Raw genomic sequence first — 21,619 nt, 5'->3', positions numbered from 1 at the left:
GAGTTATCGGTCCATATTTCTTCGAAAATGAGGATGAAACGCCGGAATCGATTTCAGGAGCTTCTTACAGAACATTGATTGAAAACTTTTTGCGACCAATGGCGGAGCAGTATCCTAATTTGTGGTTTCAACAAGATGGAGCAACTGCGCATACTGCTAGGCAAACTATGGACCTGCTGCGTAGTAGTAGTAGGTCTTATTTGGCCCACCCTGTATTTAAATTCTTAACATCGCCTTTTATAAATGCTGGAAATTGTTATTGTGTTGTAAGAGCATAAAATATCCTCAATAAAATATAAATTCCGAACTTTGTGGTAGTTTAAAAATATCAATAGTTCCAATTACTAATCATTCCCAATAAATTTTTGGGAAATGCTGCAAAAGAGGCAGTCCTTGGCTGGATGAAATCCGGGTCGTTGCGACTGTCATGAGAGTGTACAGCCAAATCACCTTGAGTTTTTGTTAACAAATTATTTTCATTATAGTTTTATTTTTAAAGTTATTAAGCAATTATGGAAATTTGAAGCGCCTAAGGAACCTCGGTCAAAAATATTTATTGAAATTCGTGGCATTTGATTTATTGTGGATTAATGAAGATTTTCTCATCAAAAATCGTTAATTTTGTCTGGGAATACAATGTAATTTTCAGAATACAATGTTATTTTCTTGAAAATTAGATTGTAAGTAACCCTAGGGGGAAAAAGCAATTTAAAAATCACCATAGCTGCTTTCCATATTTTCCTTTAAATACATTTTTTACAAATTCGATGAAATTTATTTTATTGCAGTTGGTGACCCCGAATGTGTAAAATTCACTCTAGCATTGCCATCGATTTCTTCGTTGATCAATCTATTTTGCGTTGGACCAAATCAATTTTTTTATAAACGTATCTTTTGATAAACTCGAAAGGTTATTTTGCTGTTAGCGAGTGAGGAAAACATTTAGATTTCTTTTCCAAAGTATTGGCAAATCGAATGCTAAATCACTTACCAAAAAGTTCAAAATTTATACATGTGAAAAGAAAAATAAAAAACGAAAAAAATTCTGCAATCGGGTATCATAGAAATTCAACGAAGGAGACAACTAGTTATTATAAAGTTAGATGAGGACAGAAATTTTTGTGCAAGCAAGGTGATTAAATAATCTTCGTTTTTACATTAATAGAGCGCTATCGTACTCTTGCACATGAAAAGTTGGCTTTGGTCAGCTGATGACTTGACAAGTGTTTAAACTAGTTGACTTTTTCTTGTTTCTTGGTGTACTCGTTGTCTCCATTGCAACGTCTGTTGCTCGTTTCACCGAGTGGCGTTGCCGTCGTTTGATGAAGTGTTATTGCCTTGTTGTTGTGTTGTGCGCTGTTTATGCTGATTGCTTCAAATTTGTCAATATATTTCGTTGAGTTTTAGTAAAAAATTGAACGCGCAAGGAAAAAGATCATAGGGATAAAAATAATATTAGCCAAAAGGCGAATAACGTAGAGTGCGAAGACAATAAGTAATACATACATATAAGTGAAGAAGAAGCAAAGAAAACGGTGGTAACACACACAAGTAAAAAAATCTGAATCAAAGAAGATTTGCAGAAAGAAGTAAAACGAAACAATTCAAGTTGTGTTCGTGTAGTAAGGAAAAAATTTCGCTGCCCAGTTAAAATTCGTAAAAATTGTTATTTTGTTGTTAATAAAGCGTAAAAGCGCAATACTAATAGAAGGAAAATGTCAACACCCGCACGCAGGCGTCTTATGAGAGATTTTAAAAGGTAAGTAATAATAAAAATAAACTACATACATTTGGACCCCTTTCAAGGGGATGTAGTGGAGCTCTACCCAATTTTGCACAAAAAAAAAAAACGAATGAAAAATGATTTATGAAAATACGCAGAAGAAATCGGGTATGGGAGGTCGCATGAAAAATTACGTGTGATATTTTTCTTTACACGTTTTTAACATTCGCTTATTTATTGTGTACTCATTGACCACCAAATTACAAATACACATTTATTCGTTTTACTTTTTTCTTGGCCAAAAAAGTGCTGGCATTGGCATTGTGATTTGGTTAATTTTTTTTATGTTGTATTTTACGGAACTGTTATGCCTTCCCGAAAATTCGTTAGTAACCTCATGCTTTAGGCCAACGGATCCGCATTGAGTTGCCTTAAAAATGATGGTCGTTTTGTTATAAATGCAATTAAATGAACATTGAAATTGAAATAGTTGTTATATTCAGTGCGTTCGCAGAACTTAAATTTTATTGCTTTTGCAGCGCTTATGGTTAGAAATGGTTTATTGATTACATGATGTACGCTGTGCTTCCTCTTCTGCGTTTTACTTCCTATTTTAGTAGATACAAATACGTATTTATTCACATTGCTCCACTTGTGGGTGCATGGCACCAGATTATATTTGTTTTGTCCAAGACTCGTTTTATATGCAGTTTGATCATAATGGTTTACAACAATAACAAGTTTGACTGATATATCAGTCTTGTTTACTCGATGAAATCTTCTAATTGTACAACTGGCTTTATGCATGCAAGGTGAAATTTCACAACCAAGCTGCTTATTAATGTATCCTGGTGCTTTGAATGCGTCTGTATTTTGAAATAGGTGTACGAATGGGTACAAATGCGCCAGGTCTGTAAGTATTCAATGCGGTGTTGCTAGTGGTGACGGAAGAAGAGAAAGACATCATCTAAGTGGAGGAGGCTTAGAGTTGTTGGGCGCTTTAATGTCCTCAGCACAAGGAATAATAAGGGAGGGACTGGCCTTTATGAACGTGGCTTAGTCAACCACTGCGCCTATCAAGAAGAATTGTATGTATGTTAACCATATAACAAAGTTTTTGTTTTTATTTTCTAATAAACAATTGAAATTTGCTTCAAATTTTGAATTATTCACTATTTTCCTAAAATTCGGCGGCTGGAACCATACATTGGGGAAATTTCTCGTCAGCGTTGGCAAATTGTAAATAACTACTAATGGAGAATCAAATTTACAGTGGAAGAAGGATAAAAAAAAGTCTGATGCCTTTCTGTTGCACCCAATTTGAATAATCTGCGCTAGTTCTTGTCTCTCTTAAGGGGGTCTTCTGGTCTCCAGCGAAAAAAAAATCGATTTTTTTTTGCATAATTTTGTTGTATGTGTATGCGAGAATACGCCACAGAAAGGATTTTTTGAAAATCGCATTTTTTCACATTTTTCTGGGCACCGAAGTGTACCCTCCTCCGGCCGTTTTATCATAAACTTTATCTTTAAACGCGTTTCCCCGAAAATCGTGTTTTTTAAGCATTTTGGTCACACTTTTCATAGTAGTTATACTCCGATTTCAATGGTTTTGGTCTTAAAAGGTTCGGAAAACTTACCGCTAAGTTTCCCCGTGTACGATTTTTGAAATTTTTTTTCATTCCATTTTTATAACCTTTTAAAGTTCAAAAAATGAGCAAAAACAAATTTTTTTTTTGCAAATTGTTGCATAACTTTTGAAAAAAATTAAAAAAAAAAAAATCTGTCACGGGAAAACTTAACCAGGGCAACTCTGAAGACAACGCATATCTAATTTTTGCTTTCTGATTACCCAGGTGGAAAAACCGTGACCAAAATGGAGACCTGTTTCGTTTGGAGGTGGACGTCTTCAGCGCCATTTCAAGGTCGCGGGTGTTAATTTTTTTCAAAGTCAAAACCATTTTTTAAAAGCCAAGACATGTACCTTTAAAATAAAAAAATTTTTTTTTTAAATATTCACAGGATTTGTCACAATCAATCCCCAAAAAAACCCTTCATTTCAGGGCCGCGAGACCAGAAGACCCCCTTAAATGCAAAACCTGCTAATACCAACAAATTCGAATCTTTTCATTTAATGGTGAGAATTTAAAAAATTCCATTTTTTTGATTTGTTTAGTGCCAAAAGCCTAAATAGTTGACTAAATAAAACGTTTGCTATTTTAGGACGAATTTTTAAGTCGCAAGTAACTGCATTAGGGTTTCCAAAGTTTTCATGCGAGTGTGGAGTACTTTTGCTTTTGTAATTAAGCATGACATGCCGGCAATATGTCCAATGTTCGAGCCTACTACGGAATTTAGATATCAACCATTTTCACCACAAGCGGTAATCTCGCCAATCAATAAACGTCTCGTAAAAACATTTGCCGCAAACACTAAACACTTTTCAATGCTGTATTCGCCATATAACCAGTTTTAAAAATCTAAAATACGTTTTTAGCCTGAAGTGGAATAAAATTATTTATATGGGAATAATTATTTTCTGAAAATTTGGAATTTTAAATATTTTTCCTTTTTTCAATTTTTTGCACAGCTGGTAGTATTAATCATCAGCACTAGCAATACTCAAACGTAAAACAAAGCCGTTGTAGTAAATATCCAACAATATGTTCGTTAGATAGAGAGAATTTTAACAACTCGTTTATGTCAAACATTTAAAAATGTTGGATAGTTGCAAAACAAACCTAAGAAACTGAAATTATAGTCAACGCATATGTGTTACATATGTACATGTATATGTACTATATATATATGAACACTTGTGCATACATATGTGTATATTTATATGACTGACAACCATTGACCACATAATATGCCGCTTATTTCATCAGCTTCTCTGAGCACTTCAAGAGACGTCTAGATTGGCTTCCCTGTCCGCTTGTTAGTCACCAAGTCGTTTCAAGTTTGGCTGCTCATTTGCCACTTTTCAAAAGATTGCGACTTCTATGCGCTTGCCAAAATTCGCCAATTAAATGTTTGCTATTCACTTCTCATTTATCTGCGTGTAAGGAGCAAATATTTGTGCTGCCCCTTCTGTACGCTTTATCCATGCATTTATAATGCAATTTTGTTTATATGATCTTATAGTACTTTGTGTTAATGTACGAATATATTTTTGTATAATACATACATATTTACATATGTGCATATGTAGACTTAACCTTTTATGCGTGCTATATTTGTTATTTTTATGAATTGTGAAATTATTCGCATTCTCATTTGTTTTTACTTGCAGTTCCGTAGAAATTTTGTAAAAAGAAAGAGTGCAATTGATGACTAGTGATTGCGATTTTTTGTTTACATTGACAAAGAAAATACATACATATTGCTTTTTCTTTGGGTTTAACGTGCATATGTACAGCGATGCTATTCATAATTTGTATGCGTATTATTATGCGTTTCCTCGACAGTCGGTTCTACGTTACCGAAACGACCCGGATTTATATCCGGCCAAGGACTGTCACTCCAGCAGCATTCCCCGTATGTATGTAAGTATGGGGAATGTTTATGCTGCTACAACAACATACTTTGTATGTGTTGATATCAGAGAAAATGAAGCTTATACAAAATTTTTGAAATATCGGCATTTTAAAAAGTTAAAAATAGTTCATAAAACCTGATTCTATTTATTTTGAAATATTTAACTTTTTGCCATTGTTTTAATAAAGTCAAATAAATGTTTACTAAATAACTTAATAATAAACTTAGGCAAACGTGATATATTTGAAAATGTACGATCAAGTTTTTGCCATTTGTTGTATGTGGTATCGTTACTAGCTACTGCCTAGACGCAAGATTGACAGGTGCATAGCCATAGTCAAGTTAACCCTTTTGCATCGCCGCTCGAAATGCGCTATGTACTCAAAATACCTTGCAACGGCAAGACTTTTACTGTTTCTAATGAAAAGGAATATTAAAAGACTACCAAAATTATTTATTTTCCTCAAACTTTAAACAAAAATAATTTATTCTTTTCTAGGTAACAAGAGAGAGTTATTGTACGCGGATTATTACCTCAAATGATGCAAAAGGGCTCAAGTCGGCTCTAAAGCTAGAACGCAATGCCTAGCGCTACAAGGTCTGTCGGCTGAATAAAACGCTTAACCTCTTGCGCTGGAAGACGTGCAATGTACGCCGACTTGTCTACTCTAAATTGGCAATTACGGGCAATGAACGTTTGTTGAATTGACTGTAAAAAGCATGTTGTTTATTTCGAAAAGCAAAACAAATTCCAAATTCTAAAATCTATAAAATGAAATATAGTATAACCAATTTTATAAAATATTGGGTGAGCAACTAAGTTTTAAAGGTTTTTTTTTTTTCGATTTCAAAAATTTATTGTTAAAAATTGGTACAACATATTTTATCCAAAATACTGTCCATCACTAGCTATAACTTTTTCCCACTTCTCTAGTAATGCATGGATTCCGTCCCAATAAAACTACTCGCTTTTGGAGGCGAAGAACTCATCAAGCCAATTTTGGATACCTTCAACCGAAGTGAAACGCACTCCCGTAAGGGCATTCTGCATCGACCGGAACAAATGGTAATCTGATGGTGCAAGATCTGGGCTATAAGGCGGGTGGGGTAGAACTTCCCATCCGCTACCATCGAGATAGGTTTTGACCACTTGTGCGACATGCGACCGAGCATTGTCATGATGAAAGATCAATGTCTCATGTCTGGTTTCCCATTCCGGACGTTTTTCCGCAATTGCTCGCTTTAATCGCATAAGTTGTTGTCTGTAGAATGCTCCGTTTATCGCCTCACACAGCATCCGATAACTTTCCGCTGCACTTTTCTTCAGATGGAAGCAAAATAGCAATGCTTCCCGCGAATGAAGTTTTGTTAGCACAAAAGCTGACATAGTCTTTGTATAAAAAAATTTTTTGTTTACACTTCGACGAAATGACACAAACTAAAAAACGACACTTAATGATGACGCTTTCACATAAAACTCGTTACACAAATACTCAGTACAATTTGACACTAGTATTACTATATGTTTTAAATCCTTTAAAACTTAGTTGCACACCCAAAATGTTAATAGTCCTGAATACCCAACATGCGGAAGGGCTTCTTTAGATAACACACCATTCATTGCCTTTGCAGGCCAAACAGTGAGGTCACTTCCCAAGAAAAGTTCATCCTACACAAAGTAAGAAACCCTCAGCGAAGGTGTCAGCTAAGCGCGAAACAGAATAAACGCAGTGAAACTGTGGGAATGCGAGAAATGTCTGGTTATACTGTACATTCCTGATTGTTTTCAAATATATCACAGTACAATACAAAATTATAAAAAAATAATAATAAAAAATTAAATAAAAAATAATAATAAAAAATATTAAAAAATTGAACAAAAAAATAAAATAAAAAAATAGTTAAAAATTAAATAAAAATTAAAAAATTTGACAAAAAATAATAAAAAAATTAAAAAAAATAATGAAAAATTAAATGAAAAGTAATTAAAAATTAAATAAAAAAATAAAAAATAGTAAAAAGTAATAAATTAAATAAAAAATGATAAAAAATTAAATTAAAAATAGTAAAAAATTAAATAAAAAATAATAAAAAATTAAATATAAAATAATAATAAAAAATAGTAAAAAATTGAACAAAAAATAACAAAATAAATAGTAAAAAAATAAAAAAATTAATAAAAAATTAGACAAAAAATAATAAAACAAAATAGTAAAAAATGTATTAAAAAAATAGCAAAAAATTACAATAAATAAAAATTAATCAAAAAATTATGTAAAATATTATTAATTTTATTTAGACTCATTTAAATATTGTGTCTATATGTATTTGTTAAACACACGCACTCTGCTAAAGTTTTAGTAGAAATTATTCCAAGCAATAACTCGTTATAAATTGGTTTACACGATACAGTTGTTGTTGTAACAATACCAATACATGTATGGGGAATGCTGCCGGAGTGACAGACCTTGGCCGGATGTAAATCCGGATCGTTCCTGTAATGTAGAACCGGCTGTCCTGGGAACGATACAGTCACCGGCTTTTGTGTCCAGCGCAAGAGGTTAAAACTCCAACGCCTGGAACACATTTTAATTAAAATAGACTTTTATCTTATTATTTATCGGCTAATAATCGCAGTCGAGTTAGCTTATAATCGTAGTCGACTTTTGCTCACAACGTCGATTCCAATCTTACAATTGTCAAAAGCTGGCACTTAACTAGATAGAAAAATGTTAAAATTAAACAAAATGTTTAGCTTTGTATTCTTGTCGGAATACTTATACTGCTTCGGATTCTCTATCCACATACAAATGTATGTAATAACCTAGACAGACGGTGGCGTTAATCGGGATGAACGACTCAATTCGGAATTATCTCAATAATTAAGTGCAACCAATGCAAATTGACAACTAGACTGAATTCTCATAATTTAAGCGGAAACTTTTAAAAAGAAGACCAAGAAAGGCTGGATGCAATGCTAGTTTGCACTAACACGTTCGAAAATACATTAATTGTTTTTATAATTATATCGGAGCAGTTTGAGAAATTGCAATTTAAGTTTTTTTTAAATAAATAACTATTTCTTAGTATCAGAGCAGTTAATATCTGTATTTGTTGCCTGCGGTCCATATTTTACTGACAAAACTATACAATAGGCAAATCATCTAATCCGCGCAATAACCGACTGTGACACTATAATTTTAATCAGAACTAACTGCGCCGGTAATCCCGATTAACGCCGTCGTATGTATATACGTGCAGGCTATAAGCGTGCAGGTAGAATATAGTAAATGGTTAGGAATTTTACTAAAAGTACTTCGGTTAGGTAAAACTCCTGCAGTTATTGGGCTTCTTGAAACTGCATTTAAAAGCTTGCTTATTGTTTGGGTCTGAAGAGGTTAATACCCAAAAAAAAAATGTTTTGTTTTGAAAATATTGAACCTAATTTCAAAATTAATGACGATGCTAAGTTAATTAATTAGTCACAGTTTTTAGAGCTACATAATTTAACTAATGCTGTGCTGTATTTTTCTGCATCCGACCTGCATAAGAATACACGAAACCGATTATTCTAGGTGATACCAAAATTAAAATTTGCATTTTTTTTACGTTTTTTTTTGCTGTAATATTCACTTCATTGCATCTCGGAATTCTCTTTTGAGTGCCAAGTATTCACACTGATTTTTCTAAAGCCTTCGATAAAATCTCACATAAGGTGTTTATTGACAAACTCATCTGCCTTGGTTTCCAATATATTTTTCTGCAATGGTTTGAATTCTATTTGAATCGAAGGCGGTGTATTGCCACAAGCGTTGATGCTCAATCAGCGTCTCACAAGGTAGCTTTCTGGGTCACTGATTTTGGATTGTTTATTAATGGCATTAATTCTTGCTTTTCATTCGCCAATTTTCTGTTATATGCCGGTGATTTGAGGATTTATTCAGTCGTCAAGAACACTACCGATATGATGAAACTCCAACCCTAAGTGGTTAATTTATAATCTCGGTGAAAAAGAACAATGTTTCCTTTGGAAGGGATATTTGCGAATTTAACCAAATCTCAACATCTATCGATCGATTTGTCATTGCCTGCAACAACTTTTACTTTAAGCATAATTGTTAAATTCTTTTTTTTTTATTTTTTTAAGAAATTATTGTTCCAAAGACTTAATAATGAATGTCTTTGAATGTCAAAATTTCAAAGTTATCAATCAAGCGAAGCAACTACAAAAAAGCAAATCAATATTACATTGAAACCACCAAATCGTATGGAAAATTCATGCAAAATATGATATAGCTGATTTCGGGTGTTATTTTTGCTGGTCGGATGCAAAAGAATGCAGCAACTATTAATCAGGTCGCGTATAGTGAAGCGCTTTCAACTCAAACCGGTTGTATCAACTCAAGTAGAATATTTTGTGTTGTTACTTTCCACGTAATTAACAATTTTCCTAGTATTTTTTTGCAGGCAGGAATACAGGCAAAAAGAATACAGCTAATGTTGTGATCGAGTTGTGTAACTTACCTGAACATTTAAGGGGGGGTAACGTTAATTCATGGAAAAAAGGCACATTTTTATGATTTTTTTTTGATGACACAGTTAAAATTTATTCATCAAATCTTTTACTACATAAAACTATAGCATTTGAAGTATATTTTGTGAAATTTTCATCCAAAAATATTTAAAAATACGGCAATGGCAGAAATTATTCGGACGCATCTCAAAAAAAGTAGTTTTGCGATGCCCCTCATAACTCGGTGTTAAATCATCTGAAATCAAAAAACCAAAGTTATTTCGTTAGATAATCGTTTTCTCCGGGTAACGCCGAGGGTTTTTTGAAATTAAAATTTTTTTCGATTTTTGGGAACACGTTAAAGTCAAAAACACGATTTTCGCGTAAAAAATCGGTGAATTAGTTACCGTAAAAACAAAAGTATCAACAAATTCGAAAAAAAACTCTTCGGCGTTACCTTGTAAAACATCTACAGAAAAAGTGTTCAAAATTTCAAAAGGATCGGTGCAGTAGTTTCAAAGTTATGAGGGGCACCGACTTTGAAAACGTAAGTTGTGGGAAAAACGCTTTAAAGTTTTAAATACAAAAAAAATCAGAGTAGGTAGCAACACTTACATGGCTGTATCTTTGTAAGTTTTGCTCCGATTCATCTAAAATTTTCACAGAATATTCTTGAAAGGTTCTTCATTTAAAAAATCAAATAAAAAAAATGCAAAAAAAAAAATTTAAAAACGTTACCCCCCCTTAAAGCAGTAATTACAAAGCTATTATAAAGAAGCTCACCTGGCGAGAAAGAATACGAGAGTAGCAAGTCAATAAATATCTGCAGTATTAATTTCGTGCGATATGGGGGTTTATCTTTCATTTCAGTCATTGCACCACCTTCAAATTTCAGGAATAAATAGTGTGACCGGTGAAATATGCCCTTTAGCATTGTTCTGCGTATATCCTCAGTAGCATTGATTATAAAAGCTAGCGCCAACATCACCATAATGATGAGTTGCGAGTGTTCGAAGCCTTTTACCATTTCATCTGCTGAATCTTCAATTACTCTCGACAAAGCTCTACTTCATAGTACGAAATGTACGTTTGTCCAAACTCGATTGGTGCATAAGTCCGTAAATAGTTGTTCTTATTGTTATTGTTGTAGCAGCATAAACATTCCCCATACATGTTTGGGTAATACTGCTGGAGTGACATTCCTTGGCCGGACATAAATCCGGTTCCTTCCGGTTAGGTTAGGTTGGTTAGCCAGGTTGCTTGTCTAAGAAAAGATACTCGGTGGCCCTAAGGCCCATTGTGCTAGCTGCATTTGATTAACTAAGTTACTTAAACCACTTAGTGTTTCTTAAGAAGGTAACTAGTCCCTCTAGTGAGACAAATTTCCCAGGTCTTCAAAGAAATATATGTATAATTGACGAGTATTTGTGGTGTGCGTTTTGATATTGTTCCACAAATGGAGAGACCTGCAGTTTTAAGCAGGAATGGCAAATATTTTTTATGAGGAGGCTTTTTCATAACAGAAATACACTCGGAGGTTTGCCATTGCCTGCCGTGGGGCGACCGCTATTAGAAAAATGTTTTTCTTCATTTTGGTGTTTCACCGAGATTCGAACGTACTTTCTCTCTGAATTCCGAATGGTAGTCACGCACCAAACCATTCGGCTACGGTGGCCGTCAACATATTTGGCATGCCTTTGTGGAAGTGCAGGACATTCACATAGGAGGTGTTGTACCGCCTCATTTGCTGCTTCATCTCCAAAACTTCTACAGAAGTCACCTATTCTAATGGTTAGGGTGTCAATTGTGCAGTGAGCAGGCTGGCAATTGAACTGTTGAACCCAAGCATATATTTTGACGTTTTAAGGTTCAGTGTTCGCCAGAGCGCTTTGGAGATCCTGCAGTTAGCAGTCAGAAACCACCATTTCTATTGGTTTTCGTGATTATGCTCTAGTCAATCGCAGTGTACCTCTACCACTCGCTGAAGGTCGAGCTCAAAGCCTTTCTTTGCACACTCCTCCGCTAGCCGGGACTGACGCTAGTCTGTGAAAAATTGCACTTGGGCGATTTGAGCTTCTGGCGACTGGAGAGGTATTTAGATGATTTGATTCGGTCGGAAGTACTGGCATATGGCAAATTAAAGGCGAAGAGGTTGCTGTTGTTTTAACAGCATAGGTAGAGGCTCTTGATTGTGAAAAAAAGAGTCCACGAGCTGTTAATTTCTGTACTGAATGGAGCTTCCTTTAAGGGGGGAAGCTGGTCTAGAGCGCAAAAAATGGGCATATTTTATGAATTTATTTTGACTCAACAAAGGAATCAATCGAAAATCTGTGAAATAGGTTTAATAATATAGCTTTCATGGTACAAATACAAAATTTTTCGTCTGAATTAATTTCAAAATGGCCGCTGTCCAGCAGTTCTCCTAAGGCGCCTTTTTTTCTAGTGGGTCCATTGCCGAAGACGTAAACTCCTTAATTTTTGTCCTGGATCAAAAAATAAAGAAAGGTATTTCGAATGTATTGTCAAAATTTCGTAAGAATCGGTAAAGATTTGTTCGAGTTATGTCTTCGGCCAGTTTAAAAAAAGTGATTTCGAGAAAAACGCGTTTAAAGTTGTAAGTAGCGTTCGGGGCATACCTGCGAGGCACTGCCGTCGAATGAAAAATTTGGGCATTTAGACATTTTTGCTGGGATCCCTCATTTGGTATATTATTTCTAAGACCCTAAAGCACCTTTTAAAACAAAAAAAATTTTATCAATTTTTTCAAAATTCTAGACCAGCTTCCCCCCTTAACAAACTCATTAAAGTATGCAATATCTGTAAGCAGAGAGGGCTAAAACTTGGCATTACGGCAGGATTCCCCAAAATAAGTGTCACAATATTCGCGGAATAATAATAACAACAAACGTTTATTAAAATTTTCTTTATAATATACGCATGATTACTTAATTATCAAGTCTATACTAAGTGTTGTTGGTTGAATACAACCATTAAGTTAAGAAAGTTAGCCGTATCACATTGGAAAAGTAAAAAACAAAAATGTAATAATTGGCGCTTACACGGCGTAAGGTTTTGGGTGTTTGGTCGAGCTCCTCCTCCTATTTGTGGTGTGCGTCTTGATGTTGTGCCACAAATGGAGCGACCTACAGTTTAAAGCCGCTTTTAAGGAGCTTTTACATGGCAGAAATAACCTCGGAGGTTTGCCGTTACCTGCTTGCTTGGGGAAGCAAACCTCTTTCTTATAATCCGTAGCCGTCGAAAAGCTTCTTAGAAGTGCCACTTGCGTATATAAAAATGCTTACTATGAACGCTTCGCAACTGAATTGTAATCTCTGTTTCTCACTTTATTGTTTACAGACTTCAAGAAGATCCACCAACTGGAGTTTCTGGAGCGCCAACAGATAACAATATTATGATTTGGAATGCTGTGATTTTTGGTCCACACGACACCCCTTTCGAAGATGGTACCTTCAAATTAACAATAGAATTTACGGAAGAGTATCCAAATAAACCGCCAACGGTTAGATTTGTATCGAAAGTTTTTCATCCGAATGTTTACGCAGACGGTGGCATCTGTTTGGACATCTTACAAAACAGATGGAGTCCCACATATGATGTGTCAGCTATTCTGACATCAATACAGGTATGCACAATAACAACAACAGTATTAGTATATTATGAATGTGTTTTGCTTGTTAATTAACGAATAATATCCTTCTAGTCTCTACTAAGTGACCCGAATCCCAATTCACCAGCTAATTCCACAGCTGCTCAGCTCTATAAGGAGAATCGTCGCGAATACGAGAAGCGAGTGAAAGCTTGCGTTGAGCAAAGTTTCATCGACTAGCCATCCGCCACAGCAGCTATACCACGCAAATCAACTGCAGCTGCAAGTGCAGTGTGAACGGGAACTGCAACTACAGCATCTACAATGTTTTATTGAAATAAAATTCGAAGAAGAAAATAATTAAAATATTATAACTTAAAATACACATATATATATATATAATACATAATATACAATGCATAAAAACCAAAATCATACACATTCGCACATCTTTTTCAGTCGTGTAAGTTGTGTTGCTAACAAATAGCAATAAAAACAGAATTATCAAAAGAAAGATGCAATGGCACTCATGGCAGCCAAACCCGTCAGAATTATAGATGCAAGCGCGATATGAAGAACTTAAGAAGACATTTGAAAATGTAGCAATTTAATTGCCATGCGTGACTGTTTTATGACCGATTGATATAACAAGTTGTGGTAAATAAGTCAATGTTAAATCGATACTACAGTTGAACAACAAAAAAAAAATAAATAAAAACGAAAACAAAAAAAAGCGTTTAGTGTAAACATGCAAAAAATACTGTTCGTCGCGCTTTACATCTTGAGAAATAAATAGAATTTGTAGAAGAAAATAATATATTAACAAATAAAATTCAATAATATTAATGTGTATGTACCTTAATGGAAATTATCTTCAGTGTAATTTTTGAGTGGGAATTTAGAATTTACAACTATCATCACTTTAAGTGGCTGGCCGTCGTTAGCTTCTAACAAAGGCAGTCTTCTAAGAAGTAGTTGGGCAGAAATACTTCCTTGCCGCTTTCCCATTTCAGATTTGCAATATTTAATTGAAGGTTTGCTTCATTTTGCAATTGAAGCAACCGTCGCAATCTCCTCACTTCCTCTGTATGTTGCCATTGTTTCAACTAACATTGATTTGGGTGCTCAGAAAGATGCTTTGCATACGACTTTTCCGTTCTACTATAGCAATGAAATTGAATTTCTTTATATATCTTACAAGATAGTGCACCAGAATAATAATGAATACTAACATAAAAACACTACATGAAACCAGTGTCAATATTATTAAGAAAAAAAATGTAATTCTCTCGCAGCACTCATTGTAAATGTGATGAAGAGAAAAATTTACCAGAGGCAAAATTAAGTCGATGTTCGCAATAAATTTGTTAAAAATGCTTTATTAAAACTCACTTCAGCTACCCATAAGCGTTTCATTTTGCAATTGTTTTTTGTGTGTGTGAAACTTAAATTGTGGTATATTTAAGTGTTCATAGAGCAAATACAATAAAACAGCAAATATTATTTTACTATGTTTAAGCAATTACCAATAAACAACAAAAACTTACAATATTTAACATAAATAAAACTATTATAAAAACAAATATATCATAAGAATTACGATATGATAATAGAAGTTGTCTCTTATTTCAGTGTCCAAAAGAAGAAGTGTCGAAGCGAAGAAGTGTTTTTAGTGGTTAGGTGGTAAATTGCCCATTTCTAGTAGTGTGCAATAAAATAATAAACAAGCAATCAATTATAACGGGTGTTTTCTTAAAAGCTTGAGGACTTAAAATTATAATAAAAAAAGGAGGTTGTCTGTAAAGTCGGTTTACTGAAGATAGTTTAACGTGACAAGGTCATAAGAAAATACTGATGTAATGGTTGCAATTTTCAAAACAAAATTTTAATTTTATTTGTTTGATAGCTATTTTGTATGGATATAGAGAAGGAGGTAAATGGAATCGCAAATTGATCAAGTTATATTTACACAAACGTGAAAAATTAAGAAACATCAAATTCATGAAAGATATCGCACTTGTTACGTTAAAGCGTAACAACTCAAAAAGAAAAGGAAAATAGTAACCACTCAAAAATTTGTTATTTTAGCGCAACTACTAAACAAATAAGAATGAAACAACCGTTATATTGTTTTTAATGATATTTTCGTGCAATTACATATTTTTTCCCTTGTAATACCTATATTATATTAATATTTACGGAAACAGTTTTTCGTCTCTACCGAAAATATTCAGATTTTGAGTTGTTACGCTTTAACGTAACAAGTGCGATATGTTCAATTTCGATTGTGCATTAGACGTTAATAAGAGGCACTATCATCGATTTGACTTTTTCAAGGCACATTACACTCGAAACACTCCCTTTTATTTCCTAGCATCGTCCAATCACAAATATGTGAATTTATATATATATGCGCATATACATACATATATATGCTCACTCAAGTAGGAGAGAGCCAGATATCGAACGTTGGCAAATGCGGGGGCCGATTGTGCCTCTTTGTCAGCCGCATTTTTTAGTGCGTGCAGCCGGCTACATCGAATTATAAGACGTTATCACGTCAAAAAAACAGAAATATTGTTGTAGTGTAAGGACTGCGCAAAAGTGGTTTTCAAAATTCCGAAGTGGTAACTGCGACGTGGAGGATGCCCCGCGTGCTGGTCGTCCTGAAGTCTTTAACTCCGACGCCTTGCTCGAACTCGTGGAAGCTGAGCCAAATTTGATAGTCGATATGATAGCTCAGAGGTTAAATTCATCGCATGGAACAGTTCACAGGCACCTGGTTCAGTTGGGAAAGGTTTCAAAGCTGGGGAAAATGGGTTCCGCATAGACTTTCGGTCGCCAACCTTCAGCAGAGAGTGAATGTGTGTGAGTCTCAGCTGCTGCAACGGTTTGAAAATGAAAGTTTTTTGAACCGTATCGTTACTGGTGCTGAAAATTGGGTCCTTTACAATAATCCTGTTCGCAAACGTCAATGGTGAGATAAAGATGAAACACCAGAACCGACCACTAGAGATGGCTTTCACCCCAAGAAGATTCTCCTGTCTATTTGGTGGGATATGGCCGGTATTGTTTATTATGAACTTCTGGAACCAAACCAGACGATAACAGCGGATTATTATTCCCATCAGCTATCAAACCTGTGAATCAGGCACTTAACAAAAATCGACCGTCTTTAGTGAATAGACGCAAAGTTTTGTTTCACCACGACAACGGAAGACCTGATACCGAAAGGCAAACATTAGGCAAGCTGAACGGGTTCGGATGGGAGCTAATGCAGCATCCACCATACTCTCCGGATATTGCACCTTGTGATTATCACCTTTTCCTTGGACTTCAATCCCATATGAGTAACAAGAACTACTCCTCAAAAGAGGCTATAAAAAGGGATATCGAAGCGTATTTTGCCTCCAAGGACAAACAATTTTTTGAGCAGGGAATTACAAATTTGCCTAAACGTTGGGAAGACATTGTAAATAATGAAGGAAAATATATTATTGTTTAATAAATACTTTAAACATCCTTTTTATTAATTTTAAAACCACCTTTAAAAAACGCACGAACTTATGGACTGACCTGATATAATATCTTAAAAATAATGTGTGAAAATTTGAAGTGATTCCAACAAATACTTTTCGAGTTATTCAACAATCAACAAAGGGCGCTCGGGCGCTTCGGAGCGTTTGAGAGCAAGTAGCTGGATGCTGCACGTATGCAAGTGTCAGATAATCACGCTAACGATAGCTCCCGAGAAGGTAGAATGTTACGTAGGCAACAGCAAATCGATATTTTGGAAGCTGCTATGACGTCTGACAGTGTAAGTAATTAAAATAATTCGTATAACTCTACATAAATCGATAGCAAAACTTTAAATGCGTTTATCTCAAAACTATGTTTTTTGAACTAGTGATGAATGTAACTTAAAAACCGATTGGTAGATTTCAATAAAATTTGTACTATTGAGAAACATAAAAAAATCGTGCTTGATCGAAGGATTTTTTTTTTTAATTTCGATTTTTTAAACAATTAATTGTCGGTTTTTTTTCTCGAAAATCTGAAAAATATTTGCTGAGGCTGCATTTTGTTAATTTTGGAAAAAAAAGCTTCGATCAGGCACAAGATTAAAAAAAATAAATAATTGGCGCGTACACTTCTGTTAGATGTTTGGCCGAGCTCCTCCTCCTATTTGTGGTGTGCGTCTTGATGTTGTTCCACAAATGGAGGGACCTACAGTTTCAAGCCGATTCCGAACGGCAGATATTTTTATGAGGAGCTTTTTCATGGCAGAAATACACTCGGAGGTTTGCCATTGCCTGCCGAGGGGCGACCGCTATTAGAAAAATGTTTTTATTAATTTTGCTTTCACCGAGATTCGAACTAACGACCTCTCTGTGAATTCCGAATGGTAATCACGCACCAACCCATTCGGCTACGGCGGCACAAGATTATCTATTAATAAAACTAATTTCTTGTCCGATTGCTTTTAGATGAATCTCCAAGGACTTGTGATGATCACCGCAAGGGACTTCTCGAGAATCGGGCTCCACACAAACAGCGATAACTTTTACAATTATTAATTTTTTTTTGAAATCTTGCTTAAAGGGTTACATGGGTTTCGATGGTTCAAAAAATCGATTTTTTTGGCTTATTAATTTTTACAACATCTCAAGAATATTATCCTAATTTCTCAAGTCGATCCGAATAATAGTTTCGGAGATACAGCCTTTGGAAGGTGTGCGCTCCAAGCCACTTTTATTGTTACTCAAAACTTTAAACGCGTTTTTCTCGGAACCGTGTTTTCAAAGTCGGTTGTCAAAGGTTCTCGAAAACTATTCAACCGATCTTGATGAAATTTTACACAGGTGTTCGCGGTACAATTTACTCGTGCTTGGACGAAGGATTTTGTCTTTTTTTTCAATTACAACTATTAAAAAAAAAAAAAAAAATGTCAAGCAAATTTGACCGAAGTTTCCTTTTTTTTGGAAAAATGTCCGCCAAGATTCGAATTTTTACTTTTTTTTTCTTTCCTTCGTTCAAGCACGAATTTATAGCCTTAACTTAAACACTTATTTTTGTTTCTGAATTTTTGATGATCCTGACAACGCGAACGCACCTTTTTTTCGAGGGGTCACCGGAAATTACGTCACAATGGAGGAGTTTTAATTTCTTTTTTTCAAAATTTCAGAAATTATTCTTTAAATATGTATCTATAAGACAGAAAAAAGTTTGAATTAAATAAATAATTTTTTACATAGAACAAAAAATATTGAAAATAGGCCTTTTTTTACCCGATGAAACCCATGTAACTCCTTAAGTCAAGTCGAAACATGATGTATTAATGCTTTGCTTTTATTTTTGTAAAATAAAGCAATTGACTAGCAAAAACAAATGATTGAAAATCATAATTTTTTCGGGCCTCTGACTATCCCTACCCCCATAAATGAACACATCTTGGGAACGCTGGAATAGAGCTGCCGTAAATTACATGCTGAGTTCGGCTAGCACCATTCCTTCGCCTCCAATCAATGCTGCGAAGTTCCACAATAACTCGTCTTGGGGAAAAGCTTGTGCAGCCCTCCACTTTTTATCCGATAGTGAGGTATAATCATATAGCTAGCGGCGAATCTTACGCGATAACTTTGTTGTTGCTTTCGTACGCAAATGTTTCGTCAAGAAACAGAAAGAAATCGAGTAAAGAAATTGCGAATAGAAGATCCCTCTTATTATAAGCTGGTCCCCGGCCACTTCGGAGTGGAGATAAATGAAAGAGCGGAGGAGTGCACAAGAAAATGCTCTGAGCTTGACTTTCAGCGAGTGGTAGAGGACACAAGCATTCCTCTAAACGAACTGTTCAGTCCGATTGACTAGAGCGTATTCGCGGAAACCAATAGAAGGTGTAGACATATCGCAGCGAATTAAGATCCAGCGGCTTCGTTGGCTGGGGCATGTCGTCCAAATGGATAAAAACGCTCTAGAAGTATTCCATGCGATGCCAGAAGAGGACGGCCTTTCTGTGCTGGAAAGGTCAGGAGGGGAAGGACTAGTTTTCACTTGGTGTTTCCAACTGACGCCGGTTAGCACGAGAGAGAAACGACTGACGCGCTTCGTTAAACTCGACCACTTAAGGTCGCTTAAGCGGTTATTGCGCCAATCAAGGAGAAGAAGACTACAAGTACAGGGTGGGCCATGTAAAATTTGCTTTTTGAATCGGCTATAAAAAAAAAAACGAATCAATATTTTTTCAAACTTTTTTTTTATTTTGAAGATTGAACATTTTCATTTATGAATAAAAAATAATATCGTTAAATGACTGCCACGACTGGCTTTACAGTAGGCCATTCGATCAACCCAATTTTTAAGCACTTTTTCGATTGTTTGTGCTCCAATTTCATGAATGGCAACTTAGATTTCGTGTTTTAAAGCATCAATCGTCTCTGGATGGTTCGCATAGCATTTGTCCTTAACGGCTCCCCACAAAAAATAGTCCAACGGGCTTAAGTCACAGCTCCGAGGCGGTCAATTGATATCGGAATTTCGGCTGATTATTCGGTTTTAAAAAACGGTAGCCAAAAGTTCGAGTGTAACTTTGGCAGTGTGACAAGTTGCACCGTCCTGTTGAAACCAAATGTCGTCCATGTCATCCGCTTCAATTTTTGGAAACAAAAACTCGTTGAGCATGTCACGGCAACGCTCGCCATTTACTGTAACCGCGGAAGAAGAAGAAGACTCACCACTTTGGAAATAGATTTTCAATATTTCCCAATTTTGTTCAAGCGTATAGCGTCCCATTTCGTAAATGTCAAACCTTTAAGTAAATTATGAACACATTTGACATATCATTTGTGTTACCATTCTAAAAAAAATAGGTGGTTCAAAAAGCAAACGCTATATGGCCCACCCTGTACAACATTTTTGTACACAATTTTTGAAAAATTTTCAAAATTTCATCAAAACTCTTAACTTTTCAAACAGAGTTTTTAGAATTTCTTTGGAAATGCAGTTTTATATCTCATTGGATTTTAGTATAATAAAGTTTGAAGTGACTACAAAATACCCTTGATTTTTAAAAAAAATTTTAGTGAGGTGTCTAGCCTTTTCTTCCATACAAAGAACTTCCTCCAATTTTCGTACTATTATAACGCCTGAACAATTTTAGCTTCTTTATTAAACGAAATCAAATTTACTGTGCACTTTTCATTTGCATTTGATATGACTAATTCAAATGCTTTAGTTTATATTTACTCTTTATTGGATTAAGTTTGACACAACGAAAAACTTGGTGTGTATAAGAATTTACCTCTCCGCACCCACACAGCTCTGAATCGATGACACGAATCAGGCGCAAGTAACTGACGTCGAGCACTTTAAGTAGGTGGTCAAATACAGACTATGGTCACGGTAAAATCCTGGATGACACATTGGAGCTCCCCCACCAGGTGGACTATACAGTCCCGCCTAAACTTGCCATTACAATGCTCACGACCCTCTTACCCCCGAGGGAAGAGTGGGAACGGGACGTGATAAGACAGGGCGAGTCCAACCATCTATACTCAGATTGCTCAAAAGCTTTTGGGCGGGGTGGCGGAGGTGAATATTCCGAACATCTAGGGATCTCCTTCAGTTTTCGGCTTCCCGATTACTGCAGTGACACTGGTACAGTGTAATGCGATACCTGTTAAGTAAGTAGTTATAAGTTGTACCTGTATATCTTTAACATCGAAATTACAGTTTTTAGTGTGACTAATATCAGACCGTTAGTCTGCTCTCAGCGAATTTAACAGAATCAATTGATGGGCTGACGTAGCAGGAGTGACAAATCGGTTTGCTTACGAAAAAACTAAGAATGTGTTAGTGATATATGAAAAAATTTGTCACAATGCCACTTTGTTGCAGTCTGAACAACGGCTGATTGGACGAGTGTATGAATGAATGTGAAACGATCGTGCAGAATTCGGCTGGCGAATCACTCCCGTGAGGTGATAGCCGAAGTTCCCCTCACAATTTTGGTTTTCACCATAGTTATTGGCTAAACTTAGTAATACAGGGTCCGCCATATAACTTTACGGAATTAAAAATGCTATAAAAAAGAAACTACTCAATATTTTTCCAAACTGTTTTTTTTTTATTTTGAAGTACAATGCTTCCGGTTAATGATGGAACAAATCATTCGGTGCTTTTCTTCTTCCCATTGCCGTACGTAATTTTCGTATACATTCTGCAGCATTACCATGATTTTCAAAGT

General features: G+C 35.2%; 1 protein-coding gene across 2 annotated transcripts; it reads left to right on the top strand.

Moving 5' to 3' along the window:
• Nucleotides 1-819: 819 nt before the first annotated feature.
• Nucleotides 820-15,118, top strand: LOC129246989 (ubiquitin-conjugating enzyme E2-17 kDa). 2 transcript variants are annotated; one of them, XM_054885805.1, is made up of 4 exons: nt 820-929; nt 1,408-1,759; nt 13,128-13,413; nt 13,492-15,118. In XM_054885805.1, exons 2-4 carry the CDS (start codon nt 1,716-1,718, stop codon nt 13,615-13,617), a joined length of 456 nt encoding a protein of 151 aa, XP_054741780.1. In that variant the 5' UTR covers nt 820-929; nt 1,408-1,715; the 3' UTR covers nt 13,618-15,118. The 2 variants fall into 2 exon arrangements, with proteins under 2 accessions (XP_054741780.1, XP_054741770.1); XM_054885795.1 differs by having other exon boundaries at nt 820-1,132.
• The last annotated feature ends 6,501 nt before the right edge of the window (nt 15,119-21,619 follow it).

Source organism: Anastrepha obliqua, chromosome 1 (assembly GCF_027943255.1).
Source record: "Anastrepha obliqua isolate idAnaObli1 chromosome 1, idAnaObli1_1.0, whole genome shotgun sequence".
Taxonomy (NCBI): domain Eukaryota; kingdom Metazoa; phylum Arthropoda; class Insecta; order Diptera; family Tephritidae; genus Anastrepha; species Anastrepha obliqua.
The sequence above is the reverse complement of the archived record's forward strand: the minus strand, read 5'-3'. Positions and strand labels throughout refer to the sequence as shown.

Excerpts from the sequence above, each read along its gene's own strand:
- LOC129246989 (XM_054885805.1), top strand. The coding sequence starts at position 1,716 with ATGTCAACACCCGCACGCAGGCGTCTTATGAGAGATTTTAAAAG. Across the intron at positions 1,760-13,127 it reads CTTATGAGAGATTTTAAAAG|ACTTCAAGAAGATCCACCAA; the intron begins GTAAGTAATAAT and ends TATTGTTTACAG. Across the intron at positions 13,414-13,491 it reads CTATTCTGACATCAATACAG|TCTCTACTAAGTGACCCGAA; the intron begins GTATGCACAATA and ends ATATCCTTCTAG.